Below are 27,243 nucleotides of genomic sequence, written 5' to 3'. Positions count from 1 at the left end.
TGTTTTGATCCAGGTGGCGAGCGCTCTTCCAGGACAGCTGCTCCGGCGGTATATTTTCCATACTCACTGCCCTGGGCAATACTGCACACCCTTGATTATTCTTTGCAAATACATAATACATGAATCACAAAACCAACTGCAGAGGCCCCAGATTAGACACTGCTGACCAGCCCCAGAAAATGCTACCATTTCACAATGTTCTTTTCAAGTGGCTTTTGTGTTTTATTGGTGAAATGGTGTATTATTATTGCAATCATAATGATTTCAATATAAATACTATTAGAGCTGTAATAACAGCGCACATGTACTTGGTGATTTTATTTCAAAGATTTCACGCCACTATACAAACCCTCCATCATTAGCCTCCCAGCGAGACGGGAGGCTGCGAGTACCGCCTCTGTTCTGCGGAGGGCAAGCTGAAGGCAGGGAAGCACAGGGCAGGCAGGCCCCAGGCTGTGGACGGAGAGCTGGACCCTGCAGGCTGCTCTTACCCACAGGTACCCACAAATGCTCATGTCCACCTGCAGGGATGCAGCGTCACACACTTCTCGCAACAACAGCGTACCCTGGACATTTACAAGGAGTGCAAGCCGGCAGAAATCTCTCCTGGGAGGAATGGTACTGAACAGCTATGTGTAACCCGGGGACCCAAGACAGGACTCGGGGCGGAGGGCGGAGGGGAGCCCAGAGCTGCCCCGCCTCTCCACACACACAAGCGGGCGTGCGCACAGGCGTGTGCACGTGTGTGCATGCATCTGTGTACACAGTGAGTGTGTGCATGAGTATGTGTGCATGGATGCGTGCGTGGGTTTGTGCACATGGGTATGTTACTGTGTGTGCACAGCTGTGTGTGTGCACAGGTGGGTGTACAGTGAGTGTGTGCATGGGTGTGTGTATGGGTGTGTGTGTATATATGTATACACACACACACACACACACACACACACATCTCAGTTCAGTTTAGTTGCTCAGTCGTGTCCGAGTCTTTGCAGCCCCATGGACTGCAGCACACCTGGCCTCCCTGTCCACCGCCAACTCCCGGAGCTTACTCAAACTCATGTCCATTGAATCAGTGATGCCGTCTAACCATCTCATCCTCTGTCATCCCCTTCTCCTCCTGCCCTCAATCTTTCCCAGCATCAGGGTCTTTTCCAATGAGTCAGTTCTTCGCATCAGGTGGCCAAAGGACTGGAGTTTCAACTTCAGCATCAGTCCTTCCAATGAATATTCAGGGCTGATCTCCTTTAGGATGGACTGGTTGGATCTCCTTGTAGCCCAAGGGACTCTCAAGAGTCTTCTCCAACACCACAGTTCAAAAGCATCAATTCTTAGTACTCAGCTTTCTTTATAGTCCAATTCTCACACACACGACCTGGAAATACCATAGCTTTGACTAGATGGACCTTTGTTGGCAAAGTAATGTCTCTGCTTTTTAATATGCTGTCTAGGTTGGTCATAAGCTTTCTGCCAAGGAGCGTCTTTTAATTTCATGGCTGCAGTCAACATCTGCAGTGATTTTGTGCCCAAGAAAAAAAAGCCTGTCACTGTTTCCACTGTCTCCCCACCGATCTGCCATGAAGTGATGGGACCGGATGCCATGCTCCTATCTTTCTGACTGTTGAGCTTTAAGCGCGTTCTCCCCTCTGCTCTCTCACTGTCACTGAGAGGCCCTTCAGCTCCTTTCTGCTCTCTGCCGTATGCATTGCTGGGGAAAGGGGCGTGCGGCTGAGCACTGGCCCAGCACGCGGGGCCGCCTGCATTAGTCAGCGTGGCTGTCGCCACCCCCTGCACGCTCTGCCTGGTGTCCGTGGCCTTCGTGCGGCAGTGTCCAGAGACACCTCCACCTCCAGGGGGAGAGGCACAGCTTCCCCCGGTCTCCCAGGGCCTTGGAGCAGCAGGATGGGTCCCAGTCAACCACCACTCTCGTTCCTTCTTGAGAAGCTGCCGTCTCTGCCCCTCGGGGACAAAGCCCACAGACAGGCGGCACCTCTGTGCCCTCACCGCGCTGGGCAGAAACCACAGCCGCACAGCAGACTCAGACAAGCAGCTATCGGCTAACACGCCCAGGAGTTAGGAGCTCACAGTGAGCGGGAAATGGGCAAAGGCAGGCCGTGGCTGTAACCACAGCCGGGGGAGGAGGCCCTGCCCCAGGGCATGCAGCACAGGGGGTGCCGTGGAGGGCAGGAGCAAGAATGGGGAACCATGGAGTCGTGACCGCGTGCAGAGCAGACACTCTGGCCAGTTCCTAAGAGTCCACCAGATCCAACTGCCCCGTGCGTCCAAGTCGAACTGACCCAAAGAGGGGAAAGTATGGACGTCGCCTTAGCAGCCGAGTTAGGAGCTAACACATACGTGAAAATCTTTTCTGCTGAAAGAGCTTTGATTTCTTATTTGCTCTCCCCTCTAAAACGTCTATCTGAGGGTACGCGATGAGCTGTTTTTATTTGCTTGGCTGTGCTGATTTTTCCCGTCTGTCTCCAACACCCTGGCCCTCCAACACTGCAGCCCCCAAAGGCGTGTTTCCTAGACAACACGGAGGCTCTGAACAGCGCATTTTTGCAAAGGTACAAAGACCAGCCTTCTTCATTCACGGCTGGCGCTGAAAGGCAAGTTTATCAGGTGGGAGCAGGACTCTAAAAGCCGTGGTAATTTTCCCACATCCCTGCTGAGGGAAAAAGCTCAGTAACCAGCCCCTAAATTAGCAACAGAATGGGAGGTAGGAGCCAAGTCACCAGGAGAGCCACGCACGCGGCGAGAGGACAGGGGCCCGGCGGGGGTCGGGACCCCCAGCGCCCCCGCCCCAGTCCAGAGTCCACAGTCCACTGTACACACCTGAGACCGAGAACCTACACCTCGCTGATGGAGAGGGAAACAGAGGCTTGGGAGGGGGAGGAGGAGGGCGGGGGTAAGTGGGGCGCAGGGAGGGTGCGTCCGACGGAGGGGACACAGGAAGAGACCCGGTCCTGCAACGCTACAGTCCGAGGTGCAAATGGTGAACAGCGCGTGCGCCTCCCAAAGGCCGGGACGTGTGCCAAGACTTAAATGCCCACCTCCAGGATGGCCGTGACCTGCAGGAGGCACCTGTGAGCCTGTGTCTGCCCTTAACCCTCTCTCAGACCCACCGGTGGCCATCCTGCCAACCTAAGAGCATAAGGGGCAAAGGCCCTGCAGGAAACCCCAGCTCCGAGCTCAGAAGGCACCTCCCGACCTGGCCGGCGGCCGAGCTGACGGGGCTGAGGGAGGCCCCAGGCTCGCCCTTAGCGACGCAGTCTCGCTGACAGTGTCACGCAGGGTGCTGACTGCGTGCATGTAGAGCCCTCGTCCCACAGCCAGACTGCCTGTGAAGTCGCTGAGGCACCGCGGGGCCAGCGCCTGTCACCCCAAGGCCCTTTCTGTGCACCTCTCGGGGCTTCTGGACAACGCAATGAGGGGGCACCTGTGCGCCAGCATTCAGCACGCTCCCTGCGCCCACCCGCCGCGCTGCTCGCAAGCCCCAAGGCCGTCCCGACAGTCCGATCCCACAGTCGTCCGAGGCCCGTGGGCCTGAGCGGCAGACGAGGATGATCCCAGGCGCCTGTGTGTCGGGGGCACGGCCCCCCCTGCTCCTCGCAGCCCCCTGGCCACCCTCGGCCTCGAGGGAGAAGCACCGTGTGTCCTGGCTGCTCTCCCTCCAGACAGAACACGCTCTGCCGGCAAGGGCACCCAGAACACAGTGGCCCAGGCAGGCCCCCATCACACAGGCTGGACCAGGGGGGCGGCCTCCGAGATGCGCGAGCTGATGCTGACCCGCCTGACAGGGAAAATGAGCCTCAGTGGGGCTGGCTGGTGGATTCAACAAAAGCGCCCCAGTGCCTCATTTTCAGAAGCTGCGTTCACGTCTCTGAGGGGCAAGATAAGAAAGGAGCGTTCATACTAACAGAGCCTCTAACGAGACGGCTCTTCAGTCCAGAGAGTCGGAATCACACAGAATGGCAAGGCTGCTCCACCGCTGATAAAAATCATTCTCCAGCACTTTAGGCCACACGTCTACTGTACTGAGTGGAAAAGCAACTTCTAATGGAAAATGTACACATCAGTCGGAAGAATGACGCTCACTGCAACCAAGTTCTAGCTGTAGGCGTGCAGACCAGCCGTCCCCTCCTCCGGGCGCCTGTCCTCCAGAGAACCATGGAGCCCTGAGCCCCCGAGAAGGCATGGCCTCCCAACACGAGGGGGCAGGAGGCAACACTTCACTGCATGGGTAGATGTGAGTTGCTCACTCGTGTCCAGCTCTTTGCAACCCCACACACTATACAGTCCATGGATTCCCCCGGCCAAAATACTGGAGTAGGTGGCCTACTCCTTCGCCAGGGGATCTTCCCAACCCAGGGATTGAACCAGGGTCTCCTACATTGCAGAGGATTCTTTACCAGCTGAGCCACAGGGGAAGCCCCAAAACACTGGAGTGGGGTAGCCTGTCCCTTCTCCAGCAGATCTTCTTGACCCAGAAATCAAACCGGGGTCTCCTGCATGGCAGGTGGATTCTTTACCCGGTGAGCCACCAGCGAAGCCCATGGATGGGGAGGGCCCCAGGAGCCCTACCCCACACGGCCCACAGAGGAAGGGACAGAGGCACGAGGACGTGGCCCAGACAGCTAGCAGTTACTGACGCCAGCCTCCAGCCACCCATTTCCCACAAAAGAGGAAAGCCGTCCACACACAGGAGGCTGCGAGGGTCAGTCCTGGCTCTGACGGTCAGTAGTCTGAAGACGCTGATCAACTTATAATCTCTGTGCTTCAGTTTGCTGATCTGCAAAATGGGATGATAGGAGCATCAACTTCAGAAAGGAGAGTTCTCTGAAAGCTCCTGGAACAAAGGAGGTTGGCGGCAGCCACTGCCACCACCATCAGCACCATCACCAACACCACCACCATCCCTTACCATTCACCCATCACCACCACCACCATCGTCACCATACTCATCACCAGGCTCACCAGCACCACCACCACCAGCACACTCACCACCACCAGCACACTCACCACCACCAGCACACTCACCACCAGCACCACCAGCACCACCATCAGCACCACGCTCATCACCACCAGCACCATCAGCACCACCATCACCACCATCATCACCACCAGCATCACCTTTGTCTCTCAGTAGTAACTGCTGACTGAAAAAATGTAGTAAATCATTTATTCCTTCTGAAGTTTGCACTATCTAAGGGCAAATACCATGTCTTATACATTTTGGTATATCAAAAGTCTACACTACGACTGATTTTATGAAAGTCTGTGGAACTGAAAGAAACTGCAGAGACCACAAGACGGGGACTCCACTTTGACTCGTAAGGAGCAAAGTCGTGACCAGCCCACAGACTCTGAAGGGGCTCAGTTGCTGAAAGCATAAAGTTGCAAAGTTAGAAGAGGCGGCTTCTCATTTCAATTTTTTCTTTAATCTCTCTCAAGCACAAAATGGCAGAAATTGAAATAACCTGCTCTCTACAAACTTACATCTCTACCTTAAAAGAAAAATCAACCTACGCTTTCAGCATTTGTGAATAAGAAAATAAATCACATTTTTGCATCCAACTTTCTCTGAGGATACTTTATCCTCTAAGGAGAAGAGAAGTAATAATAATGAAAAGAGAAAGGCTTTTCATTTTATAAAACTTGAGACCCACTTCAGTCAAGTTATTACAGACAAAAAACAAGTTAAAAAGGCTTTTCTTTTATTAAAGCATGATGTATACAGACTTTAATGCTAGCAAAAGGTATTTTTCTCTGGCCACGTGGCATGTGGAATCTTAGTTCCCCCACCAGGGTTCGAACCTGTGCCCCCTGCAGTGGAAGCTTGGAGTCTTAACCAGGGGACCAGCAGGAAGTCCCAGTAAAAGAAATTTAAAGTTTAAAAGATTTTAATTGACTCCAATCTCACATCATATATTAATATAATCCCACTGTGTTAAAAAAAATAGTAATAAGCACATGGAAAGACACATAAGATTATCAGCCATCAGGGAAATGCAACTCAAAACCGTGAGACACCATGCCACACCCACTAGGGTGGCTGAAACAAAACAGACAGACAATAGCAAGTGTGGGCAAACGCAGAGAACTCAGAATCCCTCAGACGGTGGGAACGTGAAACGCTGGCGCCCCTTCGGAAAAGAGCCTGGCAGCTCCCCTACATGCTGAACATGGAGTTAGCGTTTGACCCAGCAATTCTAACCCTAAGGATATAGTCAAGAGGTCTGAAACATGTCCACAGAAAAAGACTTGTAAACAAGTGATTACAGCAGCCTTCTACTAAGAGCCAAAACGGGAGGGAAACCCACACGTCTGCCAACTGATGACGGGGCAGACAAGGCGCAGCCTGTGCACGTCTTGTCCCACATGGGAAAGGAGTATCAGGCCTCAGGAGGGAGCACGGCGCTGGCAGACACGACAGCTCCAGGGACCCCGAAAGACACGACGCCAAGTGGAGGAGGCCAGTCACCCGACGCGTGCGTCCATCTCCACGGGAGGCGCCGCACAGACGACTCTGGAGACGAGGGGCTGGAGGAGCTGGCGACGTGGACTGAAAGGCACTGGATTCGAGCTGGAAAAGAGAGGCAGGCACCTGCAGGGAGGCAGGACACAGCGAGGCGGGCAGGCAGGCACAGGATGACCACTCAGCGGGTCAGACAGGGAACACAGGCGGCGAGGGAGGGGCGGGCGGGTTCCTTCCCCCTTCCCATCACAGCCCCTGCTCTGGTCCTGCCGGCCAGCAGCACCCATCACTCTGGACCTACACTGGGGTGCTGGAGAAGACTCTCGAGAGTCCCTTGGACTGCAAGATCCAACCAGTCCATCCTAAAGATCAGCCCTGGGTGTTCATTGGAAGGACTGATGCTGAAACTGAAATTCCGGTACTTTGGCCATCTGATGGGAAGAACTGACTTACTAGAAAAGACCCTGATGCTGGGAAAGATTGAAGGCGGGAAGAGAAGGGGACGACAGAGGATGAGATGGTTGGATGATATCACTGACTCAGTGGACATGAGTTTGAGTAAACACCAGGAGTTGGTGCTGGACAGGGAGGCCTGGTGTGCTGCAGTCCATGGGGTCACCAAGAGTCACGACTGAGCGACTGAACTGAATGAATGAAGTCTTTGACAGTTGAGCGTTTCAAGCCGCAGCTGCAGACCACGGCACCTCCTGAGTCAGTTTCTGCTTAGGCAGACGGAGGGGGGACACAGCCATTTTCTGTCCCTGGTGAAGACCTCTGGGGCGGGCCCTGCCAGGTGGGCACGAGGCCCATGAACTGCACGTGACGGACATGGCAGGGAGGCTGGGGGCAGCACGAGCCGAGCGGGGAGCAGCAGATGCCTTCCAAGCCCCCCTCCCCACCACGACGTGAACGACCGTCGGCCCTCTCGCACAGGTCCTCTGGCTCCTGCTCAGCATTGTCCCGGCTGCCCCCGCCACTCAAGCTCACATCCACCTGGTCCCAGGAGCGCAACGCTCCTCCATCCACCGGGCCAGGTGGATGGACCCCTCTCCTCCTTCACCAGCCAGTCCACACCAACCTTCCCGAAGACATGCAGCCCTGAAATGAGGTGACCGATGACCGAGCCTTCGTTTCTTCCCTGTAACTCGCTCCCCCTTAAGGCAAAGTTTCACAAGTAATCACGCTTATTTTCCTTTCTATTCGGGACACAGATCTGTTTAGGACAGTAAGGTGACAGAAAGTGTGATTTCCCAGTGAGGACGCCTTAGGGAGGTGGCAGGCTTAGCGTTGGGAGCCAGACGCGCTCCCCCAGAATAAAGCTCTGCAGACGGGGAGCCAAGCGCATAGCCAACCCCCTGATGGACGCATGTTGTATACATTAGACCCTCAAGGCCTTCACGGGCACTTCCTGGATTCACAGAGGCTCTTAAATATTAATGTAGTTTGAAGCCTTCTTGAATATTATTCAACTCTTGCTGCTGAAGCAAAAAACTTAGACACCTGATGCTAATAGCTGAGCTAAGCGGCTGGAAGACAGCAGCCACAGCAGACGCTGCTCATCGCCCTTGGAGGAGCCCGGACACTCGCCCAAAGACAGAAACAGGCCCCTTTACAAAGAAGGGGTTCTGCTGTTGTTGTTTAGTGGCTAAGTCTCATCCGGCTCTTATGCGACCCCCATGGACTGTAGCCCACCAGGTTCCTCTGTCCATCGGATTTCCCTGGCAGGCATACTGGAGTGGGTTGCCATTTCCTCCTCCAGGGGACCTCCCCCACCCAGGGATCAAACTCAACCCACGTCTCCTGCATTGGCAGGTGGATTCTCTACCACTGAGACGCCTGGGAAGCCCATAGAGAATGGGGAAAGCACCTAACACAAAGTTAAGAGGAAAAAAAAAAAACCACACACAACAGAAAAGATGGCCCCTTTACTGACAGCCACCGTGGGCAGCGCGCAGGGCGGCCTGCGAGCCTTGCAGACGCACCTGCTTTCAGCATTTATGTGTTCATACCCAAGTCGGGTCCACAAACATCCTCCCTTTCTGGCAAGTGGGGGATGGGCCACATTCTTGTCACAAAGTCTGACCTGCTGAAGGCTTTCCTGCCAGACAACCAGTTGGATGAGGAACCACGTTTCCTTCATGTCCTTAGGACACTGTGCGTCGCTGATGCCTGAGATGGGAAATCCACCTGAGACGCCTGCAGACGCACTGTCTGAGAATCTGCTCAGATGACCACTGTCCCCGTCATCATCAGCCTCGAGAGAGCTGCCCCCGTCTCTGTGCCCATCTGTTCATCTAGTAATGGGGATGCGCCTCCTCTGCCGGCTTTCCTCTCCTCGTCGTTACGCGTGAAAAACAAAAAAATCCTAAATTCTCTACTATGTTGAAGAAAATGTTTCCAGACTCCTTATCTTTGGTAAACAATCATTTGGAAAACACAGTAAGAAACCTGAAGGATCTCACAGAAGGAGCTGCTTATTTCTCTGTTACACTCTTCCCGGTGAGTCCATCTCCCTTTCTTTCATTCTCTTACCATCGAAGCCCCCTCTTCAACCACATTTAGGAATGGCTGATGAGTAAGGATGTAATAATACCTGGGATGATGACACAAGAGCAAAATATTTTGAGATACAGAAAGAAATTAAGATCATTACGATCTGACAATGTATCTCAGATTTATAAAAAGATTCAAGGGACCTATATATTAGCTGCAAGACAGAATGGGGTTTTTGTTCTATTTTTCAAAACAAGTAGATTTTTCTCCCTGCTCTTTGAAGAGTGGAAGAAAAGTCATCAAATTTCAACCCTTACACACAGTTCAAAATATTCAAACAGGAAACTCAGAAACTAAAGTTGGGTCACTTGATCCCTGAGGGTTCATGGAGGTTCGGTCGTCCTCAAAACTAAGAACACCACCAGAGACGCCTGCGGCCTGAGTGAAGCCCCGCCTCCTTCTGTGTGTTCCCCAAAGAGCCCTGCGGGTCCTCGACCAGGAAAGCCCAATGCTGGGCTCCTGCGGTGGAATGCTCACGTCGTGGGCTCCTGCGGTGGAAGGTTCACATCGAGAACGCCTGCTCACTCCCAGCACTTGACAAACATCGGACCGTCCCTGATCCTAGTGAGTCAGCCTGTGAGGAGTGTCTGTTGGTCTAGCTCTTGGTCAGTAACTGCTCTCACTTGGAGTTTAAAGCTGATGGTTCTTTAGGCCCAGTTGGAAAAGTACAGTTTTGGTCCGTCAGTAAACGCTCAAGGCTAATTTTCTGCCCCTCTGGCTGGGGTCCACACCCGCAAGAGGGCCATGACCCAGGCCCACTTCGTGCTCCGTTCTTTATCCAGCGACTCTCCACCGAGCCCGGGAGGCTGACCGATGCATGTTCTGACCCAACGGGAAGGTCCGTACTCACCGCTCTGCCTGCCTGGCCTCCGCACCCCCGATTTCAAGGCCCCATGAGCCCCAAGCTGCCTGTAGGGGACTGCAGAAAGCCCTGGGCAAGGGGACGCACAGGGCCACACACATCTGACTGCCCACCACAGCCACCTGCCTCTGCCCGCCGCGCAGAGGGCCCCGGGTGGGACTCGGGCCTGCCTGTGCTGCTTCGAGGAGAAAACGGTCCTGAAAAAAAAAGTCACCTGCTAGACCAGGAAGTGGACACGGCTGGTTCAGAGAGAGGAGTGGAGGGCTGACGGGCCTTAGGCAGAAGATGAAGGTTTCCGGAGAAAGGACGCGCACGCAGCTGCAAACAATGGCTGCCCACCCCTAAACTGCCCGTCTCCCAGCATCTCCTGTCAAAACACCACAGGATAAGAAGAAGGGGAGAATAAAACTACATGGGGCCTTCCCTGGAGGTCCAGGGGCCTAGACTCCACACTCCCAACACAGGGGGCCCGGTTCAATCCCCGGTCAAGGACTAGGTCCAACACGCTGCCACTACTGAGCCCACGCACTCTGTAGCCTGCGTGCCACGAGGAGGATCCCACAGCCACAACAAAGACCTCAGGCGACCGAATAAACACATAAGTATTAAAAAACCACTACGGTGACACCACGGCCTCACGACTTGCAAAAAAAGCTGCCCAAGCCTTCCCACCCCATCCCGGCAAGCACTCTGCACTCCTTCCACCTCCAGGGGGCTTCAGGATGCAGGGGGCGGGGAGGGGCCACAGAAAGGACAAGGAAACCTCCCCCTTCCCTTCAGGAAGCAACGGCAACACTTATACCTAAACCCGAGGGAAGCAGAACCAAAAACCCCGCAGACCAGCATCACTCATGGAAAGCACTGCAAAAATATAAGCAGAGTCCGACGCCACGGCTAAACCCCTAACCAGTCTGTCTCTTGCTCTTCTCTGATCAGCGGCAAAGTTCTGGATCAGCAGGCCTGGATACGCCAATCACTTAACAGGGGCCCTCACACCCCATGCTCATCAGAAAAGCAGGTTTTCCAGGGTTAGCTGTGACGACGGGCAGTCCGACGCAGCGAACTCGTGAACAGCAGTAGCTGTTCTCACTAATACAGTCTCACTCTGACTAGCGCAGAAAGTGCGCTTTCTGAAAACTCACAAACGATTGCACGCGTGAGTCAGCAAAGAAACCGCCTAACATCAAATAAGGCATTCCTTAACAATGAACCTGTCTGAAAGCAGGGCTTGTCTCCCAAAGTGTAACACTGAATTGGAAATACAAAGGAAACCACAGATCAGAGAATGATACATCACAAGACTCTCAAAACCAAATGCTGGCGAGTGTTTAACAGTCCAGTGAAATGTCTGTGGGTAAAATAGAATGATGTAGAACACACAACGGCCAGGAACAGGTCTGACTGTGCCTTGAAATCGAGCTCCTCAGGGTGCTCATGACCACACCCTCGGTCACTTAAAACCTTCATGTGTTGGGCACTGGGCCCCCACATGCAGGGCCTGAGCTCAGGTCTTGGCCACAGACCTCCCCACAGCAGAGCTGGGGCCCCCAGCTTCCCTGCTACGGCCACCCCTCAGCCAGAACACTGTGCCTGGTGGGGTCTCACCAACGCTCCCACCATCCGGCCTGCACAGGACAGAAGCCAGCACAGAGAAGAGCCCCCTCCCACTTTCAGGAGGCTCTGACACTCCAACAACAGCTCCTATAACACACGGAACTTCAAGGGGAATAAGCATATGGCCTGTGCACAAAGACATATGTGTGTCTGGATTTGTTAAATTGATGTTAACAAAACAAAAGATGATCTGAAAACGGTTTTGGTAATTTAACAGTAACCTTCAATAAAAGGGAAACATTTAAAGAGGCCAAAAAAAAAAAGAAGATGGGGAATGGTATGTGCTATGTAAGAAATATCTGCAAACTTCTGATTCTCACACAGTGAAAGATAAAAATTTGAAAAGAAAGCGAGAGCTTGTGAGGAGAAAGGATGAGGCTCTTCAACGGTAAATGGCAAAGCCCTCAACTCAGCCCACACTCCTCTGTAGGACTCTGATTATCACACAGGGATTCTGAACCCAGGCCCAGAAAACAGGGCTCGTGAAATTCTGGAGTGCTGCAAAGTGCAGGGCTGGGGTCTCTCTGGGGAGAGGACCCAGGGCCAGCACCTCTCCTCAAAGGTGTGACCACTTCACAGGTGTGACCACCGCCACTGCAAGCTCTGAAGACCAGCTACCCTCCCAGTCGGCCTTCCAAGACGTGCTCGTTGTCCAGTCGCCCAATCGTGTCCAGTTCTTTGTGACACCATGGACTGCAGCATGCCAGGCTCCCCCCGCTTCACTCTCCTAGAGCTTGCTCAAACCCATGCCCATTGAGTCGGTGATGCCATCCAGCCGTCTCATCCTCTGCCCCCCTTTCTCCTTTTGCTTCCACTCTTTCCCAGCATCAGGGTCTTTTCCAATGAGTTGGCTCTTGGCATAAGGTACCCAAAGTACTGCAGCTTCCCCTTCAGCATCAGTCTTTCCAATGAATATTCAGGACTGATCTCCTTTAGGATGGACTGGCTGGATCTCCTTGCAGTCCAAGGGACTCTCAAGAGTCTTCTCCAACACCACAGTTCAAAAGCATCCATTCTTCGGCGCTCAGCCCTTTTTATGGTCCAACTCACATCCGTATTACATAGCACTTCCTACAACTTAGACGAATTCAAACGTTTTCAAAGACCTTGTGCTCAACTGCTGAAGTTTCCAGATGTCAGATTACGTGGCATGGTATATTAGGAGGGTCAAAAGGGAAGGGATCCCACTAATGTTTTTGTCAATTTGTTGGTTTTTTCCTCTTAGCCAGAGCCAGGACCACTTCCACAAGGACAGCAATTTAAAACAGGAAATGAAAAGAAACCATTTAAAAGAAAGGAAATGAATCGGGGGGGGAAACAAAATGTGAAATTGCTCTTCAGTGGGAAGGAAACAGAACTGGTTCTCTGGTGAAAGGATTTTGAAAGGCTGTACAAAGGGCCCCAATTAACGAAGATAAAATTCTACCACCGCAGCCTCGGGGATCATATCTGAACGTGCGAAAGTGCTTCGGCAGCGTGTCACAAAGCACAGCTACAAATTGGGGAAATTAATCCTTGACTTTACCACCAGCGGCGGGCACAACAGTCACGTGATCGGGGGGCTCAGGGCTTCAAGCAGAGCCAGGCCGGCAACTCAGGAAGGAATCCGGGGGCAGAGCTGCCGCCTGGATGCCCAGGCAAAACAGTCTGGACCCGGAACACCAGGACCTTGGCAAGACGCTTAACCTCTGCACATCTCCTCTCTCCTAAATTCAAAGCAGTAATGCCTCCGTCACGAAGAAACACACAGCAGAGTTAATTAAATCATAAATGCAGCTCAGGGGAATAAGGGCAGGGGTCGGGGAGAGCCCCTTCTTTACCCCACAGTCCTAAGCCCGATGCTAGGCAGTGGCTATGGCTCCAAGGAAGGGGGGCTGTCATCTAAGCAAAGCGAGAAAAAGACGGACGAACCAGTGAACCTGGGGCATCACGGCCCCAAGTCCTAGGAGCCTAAAGCACCCAACAGCCCCTCAGCACAGAGAGCACGCGCTCCTCAGACGTTGGGGGCTGCACACTGGAGATGGAGGAAGAGACGCAGACCCACAGTCTCAGCAGGGAGCGAGGTGAGGATGGCCGGGTCAAGCTGACGGAGAGTGAGGTCCAGAGGAGGCCCACGGGCCAGAGAGAGGACAGGCCTTCTTTCTGGGTGGCTGACGACTAGATGCAGGTTTCGTCTCCTGGTTCGTAAGAGACACCAGCGTCTTCCTCCGCAGGAAAGGGGAGCAGAGACCTGACTGATACCAATGCGTGTTCCGTGAGCACACGTGGACCGAGTTTCCACAAAACCACCTCAACTGATTCCACCTCTGCTTGTTCCAAACAGGCCAGCGTGCGCCTCAGGGACCGGGAACAAATAGCCCAGTGTCTTCTAGAAGGGACTGCTGGCTGAACACCTGCTTCAACACAACAGTGTGTGTAGAGGAGAGGACTGCAGCCGCCAGGCGACAAGGCAGTGTTGTTTCACTAACACAGACACACACACAGACACACACACACTCATACACACACACTCACACACACACACTCACAGACACACACACACAGACACACACGGACACTCACACACACACAGACACACTCACACACACACAGACACACACACACATAGACACAGACACACACAGACACAGACACACAGACACAGACACACACACACTCACATTCACACACACACACACACACACACTCATACACACCCTCGTCTTTGCCAAGTTCCCAATTAGGCCTCCTGAGCACGGCTCCTGCAGGCTGGAAACGCAGACATCACACTGGAGAGCGTCTAATTGCTCCTGGGCCTTTGGCTAATGCCCCAAGTCCTCTACCGTCGTGGAGCCCTGACCCCATCGGAACAGCCCCACAAGCAGACACGGCCGGATCCACAGGTGAGTGGTGCGCACGTGGGGGCACACAGACGCAGACATGGCGACGGGGCTCGGGGCACCCCCAAGCCAGGGTGAGGTGGTCAGACATCCTCCTGGCAAACCTCATCGAGACTGAAACACACCCACGGCTGAGCCGGTAATGCCTCCTGCCTCTTCTAAGACGGCATGTCAAGAAAATAACCCAAGATGCAGTCTAGAACTTCCTTTTGAGAAACAGTACGTGTACTGTCGAGAGCAGTGGAAAAGTGGGAACCACGCAAACCTGCATCCGGGAAAACTGCCCCAGTGTGGTGCCAGCTCACAGCGGACAGCGGGCTGGACGTCTGGGTCCCCTCCAAATGCACATGCTGGAACCCTCACCCCAGGAGGATGCGGGCAGGAGGCAGGGCCTTGAGGAGGTCGTGAGGGCAGACCCTCGTGAATGGGACTAGCGTCCTCACACGGGAGACCCCGCAGAGCCCCCTCAGCCCCCATCCCAAAAGGACGCGGGCTACGGACCAGGCAGAGGCCCCCAGAACGAGACTGTGCCACCCTGACCACAGACACCCAGCCTGCCAGCTGCCAGAACCCTGAGAGACAAACCCCGCTCCTCCTAAGCGCCCCCGCCTATGGACCGTAGTGTACCAGCCACGCAGACAAAGATAGGCCTCTGCCGTCTCCAGAGCAGCCTTCCTGAGGGACTTCCTGGGCTTCCTTCAGTGAGGAGCCTGCCTGCAGTGCAGGAGACCCAGGTTCCATCCCTGGGTTGGGAAGATCCCGTGAAGAAGGAAATGGCCACCCACTCCAGTACCCCTGACCTGGAAAATCCCACGGACAGGGGAGCCTGCTGGGCTGCAGTCCATGAGGTCGCAAAGAGTGGGACATGACTGAGCGACTGACACTTTCACTTTGCTGAGGTACAGCTCACACACCACGCCGTTCAGCCAGGGTAGGCGGTTTTCAGCACACGCCTGAGGGCGTAGACAATCACTGGAGCCTGATTTCAGGACTCGGGGTCCCTCCTAAAACACACCCCGCAGCCCACAGGTGAACGCCCACACAACCCCAGCCCTGCTCCCAAGCCACAGGCCGGGGTCTGTCCTCACGCACCTTCTGTCCCTACCAGCCTGCCAACCCTGGACATTTCCCGTGAGTGGAATCGCACGCTATGTGGCCTCACGTTTCCAAGGGCCCTCCGTTTCACAGCGTGTCTCAGCCCGCCGCTCCCCTTCACTGCTGAGCAAGACTCCACTGTGCGGGCAGACCACCCTTTATTTACACCTGCACCAGCTGGCGGGCTCTTGGGCCGGGCTTTGGGCTTTGAGGGCTGTAACAAACAACACTCCTGGGAACACTCGTGGCAGGCTTTGGCCAGGTCTCACAGTAACGCTAGGTTTAACCCTCTGTTGAAGTGCCAGGCTGTTGGCCAAAGTTGCTGGACCAGCTGGACAGGCCCCCAGCAACATACGACGTTTCTGATTCCTCCACGTCCTTGCTGACATTTGTTCTGTTCCTCTGATTTCTGCCATCCTAGGGGCTGTGACTTTGCTGGTTAGCATTCCTTAAGGATTAATGATGTCCCCAGTACCTTTTCGTGCTTATTGGCCATTACTCTGCAGAAATGTCTATCGAAATCCTTTGCCCCTTTGTTAAAGTCAGATTGTCTTACGGATTTAAAACAGTTCTTTATAATCTCTCCCATTCTGCAGAGGTCTCTTCCCTTGAGAGTATCACCTACAGCATGAGGTTTTCATTTCCGTGTAGTCCAACTCACCTTTATATATATGTATATTTTTGTCATTTTTCTCTTAGTGTCCCATCTAAGAAACCATGGCATAATCCAAGGCCATGAAGACTTCCTGCTGGGCTTTATTGTGAGACTTCATTCAGGTCCAGGACTCATTTTATATTTATGTATGGTGAGAGGCAGGGATGGAACTCTGCATGCCAGTATCTAATTGTCCCGGGCTTCCCTGGTGACTCGTGGTGAAGAATTCGCCTGACAGTGCAGGAGACTTGGGTTTGATCCCTGGGTTGGAAGATGCCCTGGAGGAGGGCATGGCCACCCACTCCAGTGTTCTTGCTTGGAGAATCCCCATGGACAGAGGAGCCTGGCGGGCCACAGTCTATGGAGTTGCAAAGAGTCAGACACGACTCAGCAACTAAACAACAACAATCTCGTTGCCCCAGCACCAAATGCTGAAGAAGACCGTTTCTCCACTGGGTTGCCTTGGCATCACCAGCAAAGACCAACTGCCCATAAAAGTGAAGATTTGTTTCTAGACTCTCAATTGTGTTCTACTGTGGGCCATGTCCATCCACAAGCCAGAATCACGCTTTCTCGATTACTGTAGTTTGGGAGTCCGTTTTGATATCAGGAAATGTGAATCCTCCAACTTCATTCTGTTCCAAGACTGTTTTGGCCATTCTGGGTCTCCTGAATTTAAATATGAATTTAAAGATAAACTTGTCAACTTCTGCTACAGTTCTAACAGGGAGTACACTGAATCTTTAGGTCAGTTTAGGGAGATCTGCCATCTTAATACCACGAAGTCTTCCAACCCACCACAAGAGATGTCTTTCCATTTATTTATTGTTGATCAGTCGCTAAGTCACATCCCACCCTTCGTGACCCCATGGACTGCAGCACGCCAGGCCTCCCTGTCCTTCACCATCTGCTGGGGTTTTGCTCAAATTCATGTCCACTGAGTCAGAGATGCCATCCAAACATCTCATCCTCTGTCACCCTCTTCTCCTGCCCTCGATCCTTCCAAGCATTAGGGTCTTTTCCAATGAGTAGGCTCTTTGCATCGGTGGCCCAAGTATTGGAGCTTCAGCTTCAGCATCAGTCCTTCCAATGAATATTCAGGTTTGACTTTAGGATGGACTGGTTTGACCTCCTTGCTCCATTTATTTAAACCTTCTTTAATATCTTTCCACAACGTTTTGTAGTTCTTTGGATAAATATTGTACTTTTTTGCTAAATTTATATCATTTTATTCATCTCGACAGTATCATAAATGGAATTGTTTTCATATTTCATTTTTTGATGGTCCATTGCAAGTGTGCAGAAATAAAACTGGGTTTTCTATCTTGACCTTGTATCTGAACCTTGCTGGGCTTGTTTATTGGCTTTCATAATTTTTTAACGGATCCCTTTGGATTTGCTATGTACAGATGATGGCACCTGCAATGGGAGAGAGTTTCACCCCTTCATTCCCATTCTCAGGGCCTCTGTTTCCTCTTTTTCGCTAACTCTGGCAACCAGGACAGGGTTGAATACCAGTGGAGAGCACAGACGTCCGTGTCTCGCTCCTGAGCCTAAGAGGAAGACATCCAGTCCTCCTCGTTAAGCATGAGTGACCGTGGCGTCTTCACACGCTCTTTGTCAGAGAGGTCGCCCTTCTGGCCTCAGTGTTTTGAGTGGTTTTTGTCATGACAGGCTGTTGGACTATGTCAAATGCTTTTTCTGTCTCAACTGAGACGACTGTGTTGCTCCGTCCTTTATTCTGTTAGGATAGAGGGCCACACTGACTGAGCTCCACACGGTGAGCCAGCCTTGAGTTCCTGAGCTAAACCCCGCTTCTCCTGATGCATAGCCCCTTCCCATCTCTGCTGTATCCAGCTTCTCAGTGCTTTACTGAGGCTTGTTACGTGTCCTCCGAAGGCACACGGGCCAGTGGTTTTCTTTCTTTGTGGTCTTTGTCTCATTTTGGCATCAGGACAATAATAGCCTAGGAGAATGAACTGAAAATTATTTCCTCTCTTCTCTTTTTGTAACAGTATGTGAAGGAGTGGTGCTAATTCTTTGTTAAATATTTGTCAGAATTCACCAATGAAGTCAGCTAATCCTGGGGGGTATTTTTTAAATCACTCATTTAATCGCTTACATACATTGCTCTTATATGCACACATCCATAATTATAATAAACATTATATTATACTGAGAGACAGAAACGTAGTTTAAGGAATAGCTTCACACAATTGTGGGGACTGGCAAGTATGAAACCTGTAGGCCCGGTCAGCAAGCTAGAAACTCGGGCAGCATTTATAAGAAGAATTTGTGGCTGTACGCTGAATTGTAAGGAAAAGTCCTTCCTCTTCTTCTTCTTCAGGAAATTTCCATCTTTGCTCTTAAGGCCTTCAGTTCATTACATGAGGTCCACCCCCACATTATGCAGGGTGATTTGCTTCATTCAAAGGCTACTAACGTACATGTTAACCACATCAAAATATTCCTTCACAGCCGTATCTAGACTGGTGCTTGACCAAATAAGTGGGCACCACAGCCTAGCCAAATTTATGCGGCATTAACCATCACAGTTAGTTGTGGAAATTCATGCCTTTCTAGGAGCATCTCCAGTTCATCTGCATCCTAATTTAATTTAGAGAGTTGTTCACAGCGCTTCCTTACTGCCATTTATTGTTGAAACCACTCATAACTTTAGTGATCTGAGTCTTCTCCCCTTTTTTCTGGGTCAGTCTAGCCAAAGGTCGGCCAACGCTTTGTTGCTCTCTTTGAAGAACCAGCCTTGGTTTGGTTGAGTTTTCTCTGTGGCTTTTCTATCCCCTACTCCATGTATTTCTGTTCTGGTCTTTATTTCCCACCTTCTGTTTGTTTTGCCTTTAATTTGCTCTTCTTCTCCTAGTTTCTGAAATTGAAAACTCACGTTGATGACTTGAGAGGTCCTCTTTTCACGTGAGTATCTCCTGGAGCACCACTTCAGCTGCCTCCCGTAAGTTTCAGTATGCCGTGACTTCTTTTTCATTCATCTCAGAGTAATTCCTAATTTTCCTTGTGACTCCCTCTCTGTGACTCATTGCTTCCTTGTAACTGTATTCTAAAGTTTTCACACATTTGTCAGGTATTCTTCTGTAACTGACATCTAACTCCATGTCTGTATGACCAGAGAACACTGTGTGTGGTTTCTCTCCTTTCAAACACACTGATGCTTGCTTTACGGCCTAGCATATGGCCTGCGCTGGAGAACGCTGCGCGTGCTCTTGGGCAGGACGGGATCCTGCCACGACGGGTGCCCTGTAGAGGTCTCTGAGGTCCGGTGGTTTCCGGGTGCTCAGTTTTCTCCCTCCTCCTTTGCTGCTCTTCTGAAAGGAGTATGTCACTATGTTCTAAAAAGACATTGTTTAAAAAAGCTTAATGACTCTGGGAAGTGCTTAGATATGAAAGCAAAAAGCAGTACTGAAGCGCGCATGCATAATATAATTGCCGCAATGTAAAAGGGACTTTGGCCAAAAGACCAGAAGGAAATTAGTGAAACGTCCCTGTGACAGCTTCCGAGACAAGGAGCTATACTGTTACTGAGTTTCCCGATTTTTTAATTTTTAGTATAAGTCCATTATTTTGATCATCGCCAAGATGTTTTTAAACAGAAAATCTGACTCCATACAAGTTATGGGCTATGAAAGCATAGCGCACCTGACTGTCACTTCAGGGGGCTGCAAAACCAGCAGCCCCACCCTCTGGTTCGGAGCCACTGGCGTTTCCAGGGCCCTCTGCTCTCCACTCCCCCACACGGAACAGAACCGCCACAGGAAACTTCCTGAACTCAGATGCTCTCGTTTCTACCTTTAAAATGTTTCTGAGATGAGCTGTGAACCGCAAACGTGTGTTAGGTGTGAGGAACACTGAAGGAGGCCGGTGAAAGATGCACCCAGCAGCAGCCTTGGTTCATGTAACACACGGGAAAAACAAGGGGCAGTGAGGGAGGACATAAAACGAAGAGAGGTCAGACAACTGTTCCTAAAACTGTAATCTGTCAACGAGAAACAGCGACGGCTCGCCCTCACTGTCACTCAGAGCCCAGTTCACACCGACAGTGGACAAGGCGCAAGAAAGACGGCCGCACAGCTGTTCAGCTGACAGCAAACCCCACCCGCTCAGCGCTTCTCCTCTGTGTCCCAGCCAGGTTTGGGGATTTACTCCTCTTGCTGACCCCACACTAAATCCACTTCCAGTGTGCTCCGGTATCCAGGAAATGCATGCTAAAGCGTCTTCTCTGGGCAAAAGTAACCTGCTTGAAAACAACCTGTACTTTTGAGATGCTGACTTATAAACAGTAACACAAAAAGAAAGAATCGATGCTTTCAAACTGTTGTGCTGGAGAAGACGCTTGAGAGTCCCTTGGACTGCAAGGACATAGGACCAGTTAATTCTAGAGGAAATCAACCCTGAATATTCACTGGAAGGACCGATGCTGAAGCTGAAGCTCCAATACTTTGGCCACCTGATGAGACGAGCCAATTCATTGGAAAAGACCCTGATGCTGGGAAAGACTGAAGGCAGGAGGAGAAGTGGGCAGCAGTGGATGAGACGGTTAGACAAGCATCACTGACTCAAAGGACGTGGATTTGAGCACACGCCAGTGAAGGAGAGGGAAGCCTGGTGTGCTACAGTCCATAGGGTCACAGAGTCGGACGTGACTTAGTGACTGGACAACAACAACAATAAAAAAGTATCCATAATGTTCACAAGTAAACACATCGTTCATTTCAGTCACTCTTCATATCAGCTTTCAAGAGTGATTTATTTTACCAGAAAACGACATATCAAATCGTCAGAGCTTACACATGCTGGTAATGAGAATCAACTGTAGAATGCTCCTCCCACGTGCCGACCCACACCCAGGCACCCTGAGGAGTTGGTCCACAGTGAGTCCACACGAGTTGGTCAGGGCAGCTTCTAAATTTAAGCAGCACGCAGGATAGAGGCTTGGGGTTAGGGGAATGCTGCTTCATCTTTTGCTCTGCCGAAACTACTTAGTTCAACTAAAATATACCTCTCTACTTAAACTGTGGGATTCAAGGTGACGGAATAATGGTTCTTAATCTTAAATAGGATTTAACACTGCTAAAAGGAATATGACAGCCCCTGTTTGAAAACTACTTAAAAACTGCACCATGCCTAGGGGGAAAGAACTAAAAACTCCAACGCTAGAAGGGTTTCATGAATTATGCTCCATTATCTCAACAGAGTATTACATGCAAGAGGTGGGAACGATCTTTACCAAGATCTCTTAATAATACAGGAACAAGCTAATGTTCTAAGGTTAAACGGGAAAAGGCATGAAACAGAATTTTATATGTAACATGTTCTGAAGTACAGAAATACAAGACGTAGCGAAAAGACTCAGAGGAGCTCCCCACAAACAGCTGTCCCCCACCCAGCACTGCCGTGGGCCTGCGCCCCGTCCCCAGGCCAGCCTGGTGGGAACACAGAGGCACAGACACTTCCGATGGGTGACAGGGGATTAGCATCTGGGCCCCGCAGAGGACAGAGCGAAACGCAGCTGGCTAAGGCCACAGAGGCCTCCTTCCCCCCAGCCAAACCCAGACTTCGGGACCCCTGGGCTCAGCGGAGCCTAGAGAGGAAAGCACTGGACCCAGCCCTGCTGCCCAGCCCACAGCCCCGAGAAGTGGCCGGCCCTCCTGCACTAAGCCCGCCTCCACTGTCTTCTCCCAGCACGTGACGCCCTCCCGGAGCGACACTTCACTCGGGCTTCTCCCCGCTGGCTTCAGCGGCCTTCTCCAGCCTCTGTGTCTGGACCACCCACACACCCACCCCCGCCACCAAGGTCCCCAGAGCTCTCCTGACTCCCCTCGGGGGTGACAAGCACCTCCAGGGCCCAACCGCGACCAGGGGCTCCATCCCAAGGTTTAGTTCAGTTCAGTTGCTCAGTCGTGTCTGCCACTTTGCGACCCCATGGACTGCAGCACGCTAGGCCTCCCTGTCCATCACCATCTTCCAGAGTTCACTCTGAATCACGACCATCAAGTGGGTGATGCCATCCAGCCAGCTCATCCTCCGTCATTCCCTTCTTCTCCTGCCTTCAATCCTTCCCAGCATTAGGGTCTTTTCTAGTAAGTCAGTTCTTCCCATCAGATGGCCAAAGTACTGGAGTTTCAGCTTCAGCATCAGTCCTTCCAATGGATATTCAGGACTGATTTCCTTTAGGATGGACTGGTTGGATCTCCTTGCAGTCCAGGGGACTCTCAAGAGTCTTCTCCAACACCACAGTTCAAAAGCATCAATTCTTCGGGGCTCAGCCTTCTTCACTGTCAAACTCTCACATCTGTACATGACTACTGGAAAAACCATAGCCTTGACTAGACGGACCTTTGCTGACAAAGTAATGTCTCTGCTTTTTAACAGGCTGTCTAGGTTGGTCATAGCTTTTCTCCCAAGGAGCTGAGGATTTGTTCCACACGTGCTTGCAGAGGCGGAGGCCGGCGCTGCTGCACGTGTGAGCATCCATGCGCCAAACTCCCGTGAGGACCCAGTATCCTTCGACAGCGGGACAGCAGGGTGAGGAGCCGGAAGAGACAGGGATTGCCAGCAGCCCCAGGGGGCCTGTGTGCGCCTGTGTGTGTGTGTGTGTGTGTGTGTGTGCACGCGCACATGTGTGTGCTGGGGATTGCGGGACGGCACGGAGGGTCTCTGAGTTTAACTGAAGGCAACACTTGAACACGAAGTGTTCTCTCCAGCTTTTCTCTCTTCCGGACGATTAGTATCGCGGTCATGTCCCTTCATCCCAGCTTGCTGATGATTCAGACAAACGCACCAAGGATCGCTTGGGTCTTACAACCTACGCTGGTGCTAGACTCGTTAAGACAAACTTATTTACCACATTAATTAAATGGTCTATTTAACATGGAATATCAATTCTCTAATCACATCTCAGTGGAACTTCTTCTTTCAATTAACAGCTCTGAAGCCTACTGACAGAGGTCCTACTGTTCTAGGATCATTAAGAACACTTTCATTATCTGTCAAACGAGGAAGCGAGAAGCAGAGAGGCAGGCAGGCTCGGGAGCGGCCTCTCCCCGCTGAACAGATGATGGGGGAGCAGCCCGGGATCACTGGTCGCTTAGCAACGAAGAGGCTCCCATGAGACTCCAAGCGATGGGAGAGGGGTGGCCACAAAATGGACCACAAAATGGATGAGAAGCGGGCACCGTCAGGGGACCCTCTGGTCTCAAGTCAGATTACAGAAACATGAGACTCTGCAGTGGACCTAAAACTGAGATGGCTAAACCACAACCTAAAAAAAACCACAACCTAAAAAAAACCACCACCACCACCACCAAGGCAGGAAGGTTCACGTGAGGACAAGGTAACACCAGTTTACATAAAAACGCTACCAATCAAGAGTAAACCCGTCCTGCGGTGTTTCATTTCTGTCCGCAGGTGAATTAACAAGTAGATCTCACACACATATCATCAGAACTGTTACTAAACTGGAAACGTAAACCAGGCAAAGTTATGTTGCAGTTGGCTATTTGCTGCAACGTAAATGGAAGGAAAAATATGCAGTGCTCAGCGACAGTATAACCCAACCTAAACGCCCATTAAACCAATTATTTTGCATGTAATTAATATTCCCATAAAATTAAATGCTACTAGTATATCAAAAGCAAAACAGTGAGGAAATGCTGCAGAAATGCAATTAAAGAGGATTCAGTTTTTAGCTTGTAAGCAAAACATTCAACTAATAGTCTATCACCTTAACCTTATCCATTTAAATCCAAATCATTAAAGCTGGTGCTCTCTGGCCATTAACACAAAACCACACTCCTCGAACACATCTTAATGTCTTCAGTAGTTGAGCATGTGGATTTAAGGACTTTTTCAAAGTGGGCATCAGTGATAAAACTATTATTCTCCAACAGTATTAATGGCTGTCATTAATAACATTAAAATTAACAGCCATTTTCAGCACTGGTGTAATTATGCAGAGCAACACGGGAAGGCCACTGAAGTCCACGTTTAACGTCTGTGAGAAGAAAGCATCGTGCACGCTATGATCCTACCTATGTACTCGCAGATGAAGACCACAAAGAAGGGCGTGACAAGGTCATTTATCCCCTGAACATATCCGCTGGCAGGATGACGTATGGCCCATATGAACAGTATCCTCTCAAAAATCTGAAAGAAAAGTGAACAGCTGGTGAAGCAGAAAGCAAACACAGCAGAAACTTTTTAAACGTGTGCCCCCTTAGAATACACGTCACCAATACTTTTCAGTGTCTGATATAAAATACAACATTTTTAAATTCCAGTTATCTTGATTTTTTTTAATAGACTCACAAGCAGTATGGAAGAACGTCCCCGAGCCCTGGGCTCAGTCCCACCACACAAGCTGGCTCCTACAAGAGACACTCACTCTCTGCCCTCCCAGCCCCGCGGGTAACCACTGCGTGCGGCTGCCCTGGACTCGGCCAGCAGGCGCAGCGGCACCTGGCCTGGCAGTGCAGGAAGAGGGGTGGAGAGACAGAGGGATGGGCAGGTGGGCAGGTGGGCAGGGGGAGGTTGGTGGCTGGCTGCTCACGTGATGGGCATGAATGGGCAGAGGGACACGTGGGAGGAAGGGGATGGTGGACGCTCTAAGCTTCCCTCACGGGATGCTTTTTCACTGCAGTACAACTGACATGTGACAGCATGTTCGCTTCAGCTGCACGGCGTAATGACTGAATATCTGTACCTCCTATATTCCGAAATGATCAGCACAGGAAGCCTGGTTAACGCCCATCACCACACACAGCCGTAGGATTCTTTTCCTTGTGACGAGGACTTTGAAGATTTATTTTCTCACGACTTTCACAGGTGTGGTAAATACCGCCCACTGTGGTCGCCAGGCTGTACACGACAGCCTTGCCCCCTTCACCCATTTCACGTGCCAACCTCCTCTGGCAAACACTGATTTATCCTTTGTGTCTCTGAACTTGGTTGATTTTTTAATAGATTTTTTTTCAGGTCATTTCCCATTACAGTTTATTACAAGATGCTGAACACAGCTGACTGCTGAACAGTAAATCCCTGCTGCTCACCTATCTGACGTGCAGGAGTCTGCACCTCTCAACCGCACGCTCCTCACGTTATCACTGCCCTAACTCTCCCCTTCGGTCCCCTCGGGTCTGTGTCCTGTGTCCGTGTTTCTGTTTTATGTATAGATTCATCTGCTCCACCCCTTAGATCCCACACACGGTGACACAACAGACACTTCCTCAGACCGCTGGAGACACGTGGCCCTTGGATGCGGGCATCCGCATCAGCCTGGCTCCCGTCGCCGTCTGAGGACCCGCCACCCGCTCCTCTCTCCTCGCCACTCACACCTAGTCCATCCTGCCTCCCCTCCTCACGCCCCCCGCCGTTCTCCACCTGCATTCAGGAGGCGTCTCACCAGGGCCCCACCACGCCGTCACACACGCACGCGCACACGGCTTCACGGCCTCCCGTGGCTCCAGGGCCCCGCTCCCCACACTGCGCCCTGGCCGCCCTGGGTCTCACCCTCTGTCGCCAGCTCCCAAATCCCAGCTGCACTGGGCCCACCAAGCTGCCACCTCCTCCGTGCTGGTCCCTTGCCCTGCCGACCTGGCGTCCAGCTCAAGCCGCACCCCTGGGTGGCTGGGGGGCCATCTGCCCCCTCCCCGCCCGCTGGGGAGGGCCGACCGCTTCCTGCTCGTGAGGCCCCGGCCGGCAGTGTCCCTGGGCCTTCCCGTCACAGGTCCCTCTGGACCAGCGACACCTGGGGGCGCCTCCTGGATGCTGGACCACCGTCCGCATCCTGCTTCTCCATGGAGCAGTGACGCTCCAGACCTGCGAGGCCCACCAGCTGGGACCTCAAGGCCCACCCCGCCCCTCCCCGCCGCCAGAGTCCGTGGTGGGAGATGGACTGGGAGCGGGGACCAGCTCCAGGGGCATCTGGTGGACAGAGACCAGCAAGGAGGCGACAGGCTGTGGTGCCAAAGACGAGCCACTCCGACGGCAGGAGGAGAGAGGAGCCTTCCAGAGCGAACAGAGGCAGACGCAGCCACGAGGTGGCCTTGGGCAGCCATGCGTGGCTGAGAATCAGAGCCCACGGTCTTGGCAAGATGGCCTAGCCCCCAACACGGGGGACCTTCTGTCTCGCCCTGCACAGGTCTCCCTCCTTCCCAGCCACCAGTCGAGCAGGGGCGTGGACAGAATCTGCCAAGGACCCCGGCAAAACCCGCGGGTCTGCCCCCCACCACCGGCACGCCTCACAGAGGGGACAGGTGTGTGCATCCTCCTTGGGGCCCTGTCTCCAGGCCTGCCTGCCCTGACTCCACACAGGCCCCGGCAGCTGCCCGGAGCCCTCGCCAGCTTCCGCGCCATAAACAACATCCCCAGCAGCTCTGGTGCTCGCGTGCCCTTGACCTGACACCTGTCCAGGCAGCACCCCTACCTCCCTGGGTAATCAGAGCCGGGAGGCCACACCCACAGCCTCTCATCGTCTTGCATATTATTTCCCTATAACAACAGCTGTTAATTTAGAGAATAAGAAAGACTCCCATGATTTATGCATCTCGGAGCGGGAAGAGGGAGACAAAAAGGAAAGGCGAACCACTTGTTTAAACGTCCTTCAGCCTCTCTCTTGGCGGTAACTGTCCTGCACGCTGGGCACACCAGGGGTCCACGGCGGGATCCACCCCAACCAAGCCACCCGCAGTCCCAGGGCCCCCACCTGCCCTTGCGGGTGCGTGCCCTGATCCCCGCTGTGGGGCCACCCACCACCCAGAACATGAAGCAGCATCTGGCTGAGGGCAGCAGCTCTCAGCCGCTGGACGGGTCCGATGATCCGATGGACGGATCAGCCTTGTCTGGACTCCCAGGGAAGCCGCACTGAGTGTGACGAAGCAGGAAAGGTCTCCACACAGACAGCATGCCTGGTGACGGTGGGGAGCGCAAATCCGGGAGGACAGCCAGGAGCCCCGAGTCCTGACCTGCCTGCAGCTGAGGGGGGCTGAAGGGAGAGTGCCGGCTGGGGTGGGGCCTGCAGGATCCACAGAGCAGCGAGAGCCTAGCCCCACGCTCCAAGGGGCACCTCACAGTCAGCCTGGCA

The 27,243-nt window shown here is 52.5% G+C and overlaps 1 protein-coding gene across 2 annotated transcripts in view; it reads right to left on the bottom strand.

Moving 5' to 3' along the window:
* The window catches only part of TBC1D22A (TBC1 domain family member 22A), a 267,188-nt gene that overhangs the window by 122,414 nt on the left and 117,531 nt on the right, over positions 1 to 27,243 (bottom strand). For both annotated transcript variants that reach the window (XM_069586202.1, XM_069586201.1), the window contains one exon: positions 24,194 to 24,308. In XM_069586202.1, the coding sequence (XP_069442303.1) occupies positions 24,194 to 24,308 (115 nt within the window). The remainder of the gene's footprint in view (positions 1 to 24,193; positions 24,309 to 27,243) is intronic.

This window comes from Ovis canadensis, chromosome 3 (assembly GCF_042477335.2).
Source record: "Ovis canadensis isolate MfBH-ARS-UI-01 breed Bighorn chromosome 3, ARS-UI_OviCan_v2, whole genome shotgun sequence".
NCBI lineage: Eukaryota > Metazoa > Chordata > Mammalia > Artiodactyla > Bovidae > Ovis > Ovis canadensis.
This window is presented reverse-complemented; position numbering and strand designations above follow the sequence as displayed.